At 40.7% G+C, this 12,368-nt stretch overlaps 1 protein-coding gene across 1 annotated transcript in view; it reads left to right on the forward strand.

The window, feature by feature from the left end:
• Window positions 1–12,368, forward strand: part of LOC120714019 (potassium/sodium hyperpolarization-activated cyclic nucleotide-gated channel 1) — a 67,768-nt gene that overhangs the window by 34,915 nt on the left and 20,485 nt on the right. The window contains exons 4-5 of the mRNA XM_040000007.1: window positions 6,617–6,835; window positions 11,837–11,983. Of these exons, the coding sequence (XP_039855941.1) occupies window positions 6,617–6,835; window positions 11,837–11,983 (366 nt within the window). The remainder of the gene's footprint in view (window positions 1–6,616; window positions 6,836–11,836; window positions 11,984–12,368) is intronic.

Raw genomic sequence — 12,368 nt, forward strand, 5'->3', positions numbered from 1 at the left:
ATACTGCTGAGTGGTGCAGTGCACAGTCTAGGCCTGTTATCTTCCTGACTAATGGTCTGAGAGTAGCTTCTTACTCTTTAGAGGCTGCATTTACTTAATCACCAAACAAGATAATGCTGCTGTCACTATGTTGGCTCATGTTGGAAGGTGGTGGGCTGTGGTATTGGATAGGCTGTTGTACAGCTTAAAGATGCATGTGTTGGAGCATTTGTGAGTGTATGTGTGTGCCTACTGTTCCTGGCCAAGCTCATATCAAGAGAGAGACAGCAGTAGCCCTGCTGAGGGCTCCTGTCTCAGAGAGAGCTAGAGGCCAAAAGACAGGTGGATATACTGTAGGTAGACACAAGGGGGAAAAGGGAAAAAAGGACAGAAACGCCTGGCTAACCATGCACAACTGCCCTTCAGTATCAGTCACCCTTCCTGGCTCCTTTTATCCATGGACCACCCACTTCATTTCCTTCCATTTCTTCCCAATCTCCCTGAATGAGTCACTTTCAAAAGGCGGGCTCAGTCCTGAATTTATGAATTAATCAGACGTGTCACCCTCTTCCCTTCTTTCACATCACACTTCCCCTTAACATACACATGGGGCTTATGGAAGGAAAATGCAAGACTGCTTCAGTCCCTATGTGAACAGCTTGTTTTTGGATTATTTCTTTGGCTCTCGTTGGTGATCATTTTTCGTTAGCTGAACGAATTGTGTGCTATTTGTCAACTGATACAGTAGGATGGTTTAATCAAGCTTGTATGAGGGTATTTGGAACACAGCTGCTGAGCTTTCAGAGGCTGTTGTGGGATCTTAAAAAATAAAGTTCTGTTGTGAGGAGAGCCTTGTGAGAAGACAAAGAAAAATCACCGTACCTCATTCATCGTAAAGTTTGGGTGGAAAATCACAAAAGCAAACATTTATAAATGGGAACTGTCTTGATAATTGGTTAATAGTTCCCATTTTAAGCAAGAATGCCAAATATTGCCAAGTTTCAGATATCCAAATGCTTTTTTGTCTGTAACCTCTGAGAAGACTTCTGCCATGAAAATGTTAAAAAAGAAAGAAGGAAAGAAATGGCACGTGTACCACTGCCAGTCAGTAAAGTTGCACTTTAGATCCATGATTGTCCAGAATTGATCTTTGACCTATTAGATATAATAATCTGCTGCCTCTTCTTTCAGCTGCTGCCTCTAGGGGTCGCCACAGCAGACCCTCTCAGTTCATCACTTCATAATTTCATACTATTTGACTGTTATATAGAATATGGTCATGATTAGCATTTGAATTGTGGCTTCATGGTTAAAAACATGTTTTTTCTTGCCACAGTGACCTTGACCCTTGACTACCACATATCTGATTGGTTGAGCTGAAGTTAAAGTTTGCCAAAATGCCAAAATATGAGGAAATTCCCTCAAACCTTTGAAGTGATTGTGCGTTTACAAGAAAGGAGCAAACAGAGTTACACACAGATAATTCTGAAGATATGCCTCGGGCCACATTACTGGTGCCAGTGCATAAAGAAACTTCTGTAGAGAGATGAAGTCCATTAGTGCTGCTACAGGTGATGAACATAAAAGCTCACGAGACAATGACAACGCACACAGTGAGATACATCACTGGGCGCGCTTTTTTTGGTGTCGATGCAGGCCTGCACATCCCTTTACTCTGTCATCTGTGTTTAAAGGCCGCCGTGCCTTCTGTGCGCTCCCAGGGAGAACAGCTTGCAGTTTGATTATGCAATTGAAAAATGAATATTGCGCATTGCTTTTTTTTTTTTCCATTCAAGGACTGTTTGTTGGGTTTAGGGAGTTAATCAGTGATTAAATTAATCAGTTGAGGCAAATTTGCTCATTCACTTATTTTCTCTGCAGACACGCACAAGCGCAAACAAAAAAAAAAAAAAATGTTAAATAAAACTAAAACATATTTACAGGGCAACCAGATCTTGCTACACACTCTATTGAGTATAATTTGTGCTGCAGTGAAACTAAGTATCAGTGCAAATCTTTGGGAGTCCAGATGAAAAATAAGTTTAATTGCTGTCATTTGTCCTCGGACTGTTCTCTTTTTTTGCGAAATTGTGTTCTTTGCAGCAAGGCATTACATCCTGTTAGTCTCATAGTTTGTCAGTATCAACAACAACCAAAGCCTCTGGGTCGCACTGAACACGAGGATAATGGTGAATCATCAGCCGCCTTCCTGGTCACGTAGCCGGTTTCATCTTGAGAGAGAGGACTGTTGATTCTGTGACTAATTAATTAAAATGCAAGCAAGTGGTTAAAATGCACGAGCGCGCTGTCAAAACAACGAGCACAGTTAAATTATAGATACTTTGAAGTTGCTGGTGCTTAAACAATAGTGCGGAATTGGGATCGCTTTAATGTGTGTGGTAATGAAGTCTGAACCTGCGCTGCTGTTCTTACGGGGCTGCTGAAAGATGAATATGCAGTGTCTGATGTGTTTTCCTGCTAAAAAACAGAGCTTAATTATATTTAGAATAATGTTAGAGGAAGGGAATACATTTGTTGTGTTGGCAAAATCTATATCAAGGGGGCTGTACATTGTGAACTATAGGAAAGCAACTAGAAACTGCTTTTTCTGCACTGAGAGTGAAATGACTCACTCTTCCCAAAGGAAGGCTGTACAGAACCAGCCCTGGAGATTTCTAGTTCTCATCACTCTTTATGCATTAGATAAAAGTGTGCATGTATCTGTCCTTTTGCGACCAACCTAATCAGACAAAAAAATGGGTGCTGAGCATGAGTGCCTGCTGTAATCATAGCGCACTGCCCCAGAGCTGTGAGTCACATGCCGTGATGGCAGTCAAAATGCAAATTTAAGCAATCACACTGAGGAACAGCAGTGAGTGAAGAACAGCGAAGTGAAAAGCGGTGATGCTGTTGGTTTTGTTATGTTCGATAAAAAGCTCCTGTAAAGTCCACTTTGCAGACATCATTACCACAGTATCACTTCAGTGAGACAGCTCATGTTTGATATTATTTATCACAGCAGCAGAACATAACAGAGTTTGGCGTCTGGGATCCGAGCTCATCACTTCCCGTAAATATGTCACGTATAGAAACGGGGGGGAGCTTACAAGGTGGTTGCTGGGATGCTGGGGTAATGGAGGGGTTGAGACAGCAGACAGCGATGCAGGGCTGCAGCAGCACTGACGTGTCAGAGGGAGAGATGGGAAATTTTGCAGCTTAGATAGACCAGCAAATTGGCAGGTTGTGTTTGGTGTATGACACGAGGAGAACGAGGAGTGTGTATGACGCAGTTCGGCTAAAGCCTGACTGCCTGAACTAACTTGTGGGCTTTGCTCCATTTGTTAGGAGAGAATTTTCTCTCTGCCTCTGCCTGGTAAAGCCGCCTTTGGATATTTTGCTTCTGTGTCTCCCAGATGTCAAATCGTAACAATGGGCAGCTGGAAACGATCGTGATGATCAGTTCCACATTTGGAGGACTCACAATAATCCTTCATAACAAGCTCCATAACCTGCAGTGCCCCAAGCACGCAGCTATTATCCCCACTGCTTTAATGTTACAGTGAAATGACAATTCAGAACTGAGCTACGTCTGAACAATTCAGTCTCTATCAGTCTGTTTAAGATAAGAGCGAAAATTTGGCTTAAGGAATCACTAAAGTTGGTCATGTGAGCCATGCTTAAACACATGGCTATTTTTTTTTTATTAAAGATTCACTGACACTGCACTGTCAGAGCCAACTTACCAATGTTATCAGTATATTCCACAAAGCAGCTGTGGAATAAATTTAATGCCACGTTTGACTGCCTGAGTTATTTGCTCATTATTATATGCCTTTGGACAAGGGAGAGGGAAATATTCGCAGATATTATACCTCGTGATATAATAAATGTGAGCTCAGCTGGTCAGTTTGCCTCATATGAAGAAACATTTTTATTCATTTTACAAATTGTCTACAGGTCATTCATGATTGTTTGACTCCTAATTAATTGTGCGTTACAAGTGATAGACCACTGTTTCAATCTGATTAGGTAGGCGGATTAATGTAAGCAAGAGGATGATAAAGCTAATTCTGCTATTTTGGAGAGGTTTATGTACAAACATTGATGAGAAATAAGGATGGACAGCGAAGTTGAACAGACAGAAACTGTGAGGTTAGTCCCCAGGCCCTTAATGCCCAAAGCACTGCAGAGATTTCTTTGTTGGAGCAGTTTACTTGTGCGACAGATTCATGCAGAGAAAAACAGCAAAAGGTGCAGTGAGTCATTTCGGACTTTGTGATATCATCTGGCAAAACCATGCCTCTGTTTTTCCATGCATACAAATATGTCAACACAAACACAGCCCGTCGTTGCTGAATAAACACTCACCCACCATGTGAAATATACACGTGTGAAAGAACATCTAGGACCCAAACTGCATTAGTTCCAGGTATATGGTTGGGTGACTTTGTTCTCTGTGTGGAAATACATTATTGTGTGTATGTGTTGTGTGCTACAGTGGACGGGTGCTTGTGCTGAAATGCTAGCTGCAGATATTTCCAGTACAATGAAAGCCACGATCCCTGTCATGGACTGCTGACCTGCCACAGCTTTCGCAGCTGGGATGGCACCAGCTTCCTACATCCCTAAGTGGGATAAGGAGTTAGGTGGATGGATGGATGAATGGATGGATGGATAGAATATTTGAACCTAAAGGTAATATTTCAATGGTTTAACACACACACACACACACACACACACACACACACACACACACACACACACACACACACACACACACACACCATATTTTATTGATTATCCTGTTGAGTATCATGTTATAAAAATTGAACACACTGTAATTTATAACAAATCCTGTAATCAGTTCTGGAAGAAACAACTAATCTGTGTTGACATAAGAACTGATGAGTCATCCAGGGCTAATGATTTGCTATAAATGTGCATCTGTCATCAAATTCAAGTGGGATTCACTAATTCCCACTTGAATAACTGAGTGGACTCAAGCAGATCAGGCAATGGCATGGCAAAGGGGACAAAATGGGCATGATGGCATGTGACACATGGATCTGAGGCAAATGGGGAAAAAAAGAGACTATCTAAGTTTCCTATTTCTATCACTAGCTGTTCTGCTGTGTGTGATAGGTATTCTGCATGGAGAGCTTCCTCAGCACTTCATCTTTGCAGGAGGTGAAGCTTTTCGGGGTGTCAGCAAAATGTCTGTGAGCACAAGCTTTGTACCAGGGAGTCTGTCACATTTGTCTCTAGATAGTGGATTACTGAGTTTCACAGACATGCAGTAACTGCAATGGGCTCGCTTAGTTGCCTACTGGAGATTTTGCACATTTCCAGAGGGAAAAGGCATACTTTCACATTAGACATGCTGAGACAAAAAAAAAAAGCAGGAAAAACAGAAATGAGGGAAATCTGACATGCAAATGAAAGGCCTTTCAAGCCATGTCCTTGCATTGTGCTACTACCTGATAATGTGGATTACTAAAATTTAAGAGGTTCTGCATAAATCTCTGTTGAAAGCGACTCCTGATAAGATTTCATACTAAAAAAAAGACTTTTAAAAGAAATAGTCAGTGGCTATCCTAAGACTGCCAGTTAGGTTGGCTCTTTATTTACAAGTTTTAAAGAAAGAAAGAAAGCACTCAATTAACCAGTCAATCAATAGCTGATGTCCATCTTTTGCTCTTCATATAGACTGGTTACCTGCATGATATTAAAGCATATTTTCTAAAACTAATGATGACCATTTAAAGTTCTGCTTCCATGCATTTAAACTTTTATCACCAGTCTTCATCCACCAAGCAAGTTCTTTTCAAACTACTTAGTCTGAATTATGTGGCTCCTCAAAAACCCTTCTGGACACATTATCGGATAACAGTGGACCCATGAACCCAAGTTGCACTATATGGACAAAAATACTGGGCCAAACTTCAGGTGTTTTTACTCCTATTGCCACGGGGGTATAAAATCAAGTAGATTCAGTGCGGTCTGCCGTCACATTTGTGAAGGAATGAGTCATTTAAAGAGGTCACTGAATTTGGGTGAGGTACTGCAAACAGGATGTCACCATCGCAACAAGTCAGTTTGTGAAATTTCTTCCCGTGTAGATATTCCACAGCCAACTGCACGTGGCATTTTTGCAAAGTGGAAGTGTTTAGAAACCACAGCAGGGTTAATCCTCTGGCATTAACATCAGCACAAAAGTGCACCAGGAGCTTCATGAGAAGCATTTCTATGGCAGGGCAGCTCCTTTGGGTGTAATGTGTAAGTGACCCAGTACTTTTGTCCGTATAGTCTGGATACTGGATACATAGTTTAGAAGCTGGTTTTTTGAACCTTTGCAAACCTGAACCGCTTCTCACCCTTTGATAATCTGTAAAATGAATAAAGTAGATGCAAACAGAGAGAGATGGTAAAAAGGTAGAAAGTTCATTCATTCAGTAAACCCATAAGGTTCAGAAGCATGAAGATTATGTTGGCTGAGTGTTAGTGATCCATCAAAGGAAAGTCTGTTGTTCCATTTTTATCTACCGCAGAGCCTTTCTTCCTTGTCTTGCTTGGCAGTAACTCCCCCCAAACCTCCTCTGTCTCTCCTTCCCTTTTTCTTCCCCTCTGGTTCTTTCAGAACGTTTCTTGGGGTAAGCAGTACTCCTATGCCCTCTTCAAAGCCATGAGCCACATGCTGTGCATCGGTTATGGTGCCCGGGCACCCGTCAGCATGTCTGACCTTTGGGTCACCATGCTGAGTATGATTGTAGGAGCCACGTGCTACGCTATGTTTGTTGGCCATGCTACAGCTCTAATCCAATCACTGGATTCCTCACGGAGGCAGTACCAAGAGAAGGTAAGAGTCCTGCAGTGGCACACACAATATTAAATTCCTGAGATTTAAAAGAACACTGGGTATGATACTTGGTATGATGTATGCGTACACATCTTTAATGGTTTGTTGTTTTACGGTAAGTTAAGCTAAGTACTACTGAGTATTAATGTGATTTTTTTTTCTTTTTTTGTGACTCTGTAAAGTCCTGCTCATTGGAGCTGGATTTAAATAAATTAGGCCTCAATTACACTGTGGACCAATAGGTTGAGCTCTCACAATATAAATATAAATATATCTGCAGCGATGACTAGGAAGGAGGATTTCCTACCTACCCCCAAGCAGATCTCTTAAGGTCAACAGGGTGATGAGGTCTATGACATAAGCAGCCACCTCACTGTCTGTATGCTGCCAGTGGACACATTTTATTTTTCCCTTTTCCTTCAGTTCCTATTACATCATTACATCTTTTTTTTTTCACGTGGAGGATGATTATCCAGCATTTCAACTGAGCCACCATCTGTGATCCCGCTGTGGGGCCTGGGCAATTCCCAGAACACCCAGCCATGACTGATGTGCTTTGTGTTTGCACGCAAGAAGCAGAGTTTAACTCCCAAACTTTGCCTGTGCTTATGCTGCAGAACGCATTGTACATACCACACTGTTGGGCGTGGGGATTAGTCCTCTATGGTATGTCTTCATCCACAAACAAGTTTAGGATTAAAATAACTTAATCTTTAACTTACAGGATGATGTAAGAACAGTTACATCAGGTCACACTGATTTTGTGAGACACTCCTTTTCTTCCCAAAGGAAATAGTTTTTTTCAAATATGATATAAAGACAGTGAGTCAGCTGAAATGCGATTAACAGAAAGCGCTAATTATCTTGTCTTAGTACATTCTTATTTACTATGACATGCTGTGTGTGTGAGAGCTGAAACAATTACTCAGAAATTAAGTCTTTAACAGTGTTTAATGCAGGGTTTATTCTTCAAGCCATTTTTCACCCAGTAATGGAGTTTAATTCCTGCATTTCAGTATATTTTTTATTTTAAGCATTTGCTACTTTTCCGTGTCAAGTGATATCAGAAGTGGCAATAATTAAATAACTAAAGACAATAAATCTTCATATACAAGTTGTTCAGTTTGTTGTTTAAGACAATTTTTCAGTATTTGTCTATGATTTCAGAAAAATTATTTAGATATTATTTAAATAAAAAGCAATTAAACAGATTAATTTAGAATATAATAAATAAAACTGATGTTTTCCTTTTAAGTTTTCATCATTTTTTTAAATTATATTATGAAAATGGGTTATAATGGGTCAGGAAGTTAAAATTATTATTACCAATTACTTTGATTTCCCCCCCATGTAATTATTCATCTTTTAATAATCTATAAAAAATTTCATGTGGTTTAACAGCACACTTTTTGACTTCCTGAATTCAATGAATGTTGATCATATCCATCCACTAAGCGAGCCCTCCAGCAGCTTGCATCCTTGTTGAGTTTATCAGAACATATCCACACAAACGCACACACAGAGGCACGACTGGACAGAGGTACAAAGCACACATTATTTATCCTTCCAGAGATGTAGCCATAATTCTTATCAGAGCGTTGGTAAAGTCACCTTGCCTATTACAGGACGTGCTAAAATACCTCTTCGTTAATTTACACCTTGCTTATAAAATCATTTAGCCATTGTCGGTTTATTCAAGTGTGATGGCCCGACCTTGCCAGCTCTCCTCATGGTCAGTCCAATCTAGAGGAACATCCCCCTCGGTGCGTTTTGGCACCACATTGCAATCTTACATGTCACCTAAAACTTGAAATTAAAACTGCAGTTTCTATTGTCTTTGCAAAAGTGTTATCACAAATCCGCACAAATTAGTAAAATGCACATTTATCATTATCGATACAAAGATCAGATAAATCAGATCAGATGAAACTAACAGATTCGAAGAACAAGACAGCAAATAAAAGGGCTATAATAAGAATAATTAATGGAATGCTGACTGATCATTAATATGCAGATATAATTATGAATTATATTCACAGCATAGCAAAAAAAAATTAAAAAATCATGACGGCAGGTTGCCCTCAGCAAACAAGCGAGCCGTGCCAAGTCACTGTTTGAATTAGTGGCACATCTCCAGCTCAGTTGCTCCAAAGCAGATGTACATCACACACTATTTTTAATCTACATCCCTTTCTGTCCCTCTAACGTCACCCCAGGAATCGAACTGACAGCTTCGGGGCCGCGAATGCCATGTTCATGGTAACGGAGCTCCAGTGTGGAGCCAGGTTCAGCAGGGGCTGATTTGCTGCATGGCTGTGCATATCAGTGGAGCAGGCTGCAGAGCAGCAGGGATGGGTTCAGGGTGCTGAGCCTCTAGCCATTACATCTATCACTGCCACAGCTGGGGGGTTGGAAACATGGATGGAGAGATGGATGGGGATGCGGGGTTATAAGTTATCTGAGGCCGGAGGATGTTTATGACAAGAACATGATGAGCAGTAAGAAAGTAAAGTGATTGTTGTTGATAGGTTCTACTTAATTTCCAAAAACTCAAAAACTAATTTTGTCCAGACTAGGAGAAAAGAAAAACAGACCAAGCAAAAGCTATAGAGAAGAGAGGAAACAGAGATAGTGGGAGGAGAGGGAAGGAAATGAGGGTTTAAAGTATGTATGATATAGAGACATGTCTGCTGTGAAGCCCTGGTGCTGCCACAGTGCAGCTGAGTTGCTCTTTAAGATATGTCCAAGATGTCCCACATTTCATATTTCGGTCTGAGGTTCCATGCAAAGCTAATGTAACTACCTCCCTCCTCTGAAATATTGCAAAGATAATTAAATAGTTTTAAAACAAGTTTCTGCAACATAAATGATTCTGTAAAGGAATACTGTGACCGTGCACCCATCAGATGTCAAACACAGCGTCTTGCAATTACATTTATGTCATGCAAGCACTACAAATGGGGTTGCATTTGAATGCATCGTCCTCTGCGTGACACAGACAGGTATCAGATCAATTCCTGCTCAATAAAAGAAGCGTTGAGCACATACAAAGTGGATGAAGCATTTCAAGTCTTTGCACTAATTGCCTGCCCTCTTTAAACTGTCCTTCACGTCTTAGAACACATTCTGCAACAGAGGAGGTTTCATCATTTTACATAATGCTGCTAAACATATATTTATGGGTGATGTTTAACTTTGCAAATTGCAGTGCGCCTGGGTTAAATTAGATCCACAGGAATGCCCCAGGAGTGCCATCAGCCAAGAAAGAAGTGGGTTCTGCCAAGTGGCACATCCCAGTGTGGGTGTTAGTCTGACTGGGCCCTGACTATTTCTAGAGAGAGAGAGCGAGAGAGAGAGGGGGGATAAAGAGAGAAATGGATGAGGTGGGATAATGAGGAATGTAGTCAGCATTTATCTAAATTGCTCCTTTAGAAAGTAATTAACCAATAAAATTACACATCTGAATTAATATGAGAATGGAAATTAGTCATAATGAAAAGATAATGTGACGTTAAAGCTGAAGGCCCCATATCGAGCCTAAAATGTGCCCCCATTGCCTTACTCTGTGCCCCACCCTGACCACCCGAGTCGAAATGGACCGGTTGAGCCCCTGCAGACACCTTCTGACTTCGGCTGTGTGAACTCAAAATAAATCAATTTCCCGCAAACAAAGCTCTGGTCCCTTATCACCTTTCTGCAGCCGGGTGAGAAATCAATGAGGGAGGCACTGGGACTCGAGTGGCTCCTCTCGCTAACAAATATCGTTTTATGGGGCTGCCTGCCTCACATTGGTCAAAGCCTCTCAAACTGAACTGTCCTACCAGCCTCGCAGCTGCTGCTGGCTCTCACCTCTATTCTCTTTGTTGAGGTTCATTTTCAGGTGTTGGGGCTTTGGCCGTGCTCGCCGACTACTCTAAATAAATGAGCCAAAGTTTTTTCTGTGTTCTTGTGGGTCAGTACTTGCCTGCAGGATAATGCAGCTGGACGTTACACTCCTGCTAATTTTTAGTTAATTACTGGAAACAGGATGTAGAAATGGGATCTTATATCTTAGTTAGCCAGAAAAACAGAGATGGCAAGTGTACAGACTCCCCCCTCGCTCCTTTTTAATGTCACACCATTATACTTTTTTAAAAAAGAAATTCTACTTTTTACAATTCGTAGCATCTCAAAAGGATTTATTCACTGTATGTCCAGCTAAATCTAAGGACTTGAAATATATTCTTATTTGTCAGAACTGTATTTAAAGTGCAGACAGTTCTCTTCTCAGTTATTAAACAACCCAAAAACCAATGCAAATTATTTGAAAATTATTATTTTAACATTATTTGCATATTAATGTGATAGTAGGTGAAAATTAAGTTGATTGTAATGATGAAACTTGAGCAGTTTAAAGTGCTCAAAAATGACATTTTAATGTAAACAAGAAAAAACTAAGACAGGAAAGGAAAGAGGATAGCAATAAATCACAACACCTGTCACCTCACGATGCTCTATATTATAAGGTAAAGACCCTATGATGATATATAATGCGGTCAAAAGGAGAATTCTTCTTTGAAAATTACCCAATATCCTCTTATGCTCCTAGATACTAGGTATGCCTCGCTTGTTCACATTGCAGCATAGCTCGGTTGCCTATTAGCACTGGGCTTCCTGCATCGGTGAGATAATCTGCTGCTACCTTGGTCTGACATAGCCCCGGGCCTGTACTCGTTCCTACTTTCTTCACCACCTGCCTCTCTTGTTCTGCCTCTCCCTCCCCACACGCAGAACCAGGACATGGCACTGTGACTGTGTGAGAGCACGCCTTGTCCTCAATACAGAGACACAAATATGCACTCTGTGTAGACCACATTTTTGTTGCTTTGCTGTTTATTAAAGGTGCGATTTCCAAATAAATATAAAACTCAAGACTTTACTGGGACTGCTTTAAGATATCTGATTTTTTTTTTTTACATGTTAAGCTGTTAAGTGATGACTGTTTTTCTTTGTCTCTTCTAGTATAAGCAAGTGGAGCAATACATGTCCTTCCACAAGCTTCCAGCAGACATGAGACAGAAAATCCATGACTACTATGAGCACCGCTACCAAGGGAAAATCTTTGATGAGGAAAACATCCTGAGTGAACTCAACGACCCCCTCAAAGAGGTGACACAACATTTTAGAAGCTCTGTTCTTGAGTAACATTTAGAAATCTGCAGATTTTTCCTTTCGAACGCTCTGATTTTATTTTTGGAACCTTAATAAAAAAAAATAGACACTGAAAGGTAGGTGTCACAATGTCTTAGTTTTGGAACATAAGTTAGATCTATTTTTCTTTTTTTCTGAACATAAGCAGTGAATCTTTATTTGGGTGCAGCACATTAAACTGAAACACCTGTCATCTCATCTTACAAGGTCAGGAAGAAAAAGAGCAAAACGGAGTCTCCCCAGGTGAAACTTGACTGGCTGAAAGTCAAAATAGGAAAACATTTCCTACAGAAGCACCTCCTGTGCCTCTCTTTCACTTGTGATAAACTCCAAGAGCTTGTGA

This window comes from Simochromis diagramma, unplaced genomic scaffold (assembly GCF_900408965.1).
Source record: "Simochromis diagramma unplaced genomic scaffold, fSimDia1.1 OVJJ01000596.1, whole genome shotgun sequence".
Taxonomy (NCBI): Eukaryota; Metazoa; Chordata; class Actinopteri; order Cichliformes; family Cichlidae; genus Simochromis; species Simochromis diagramma.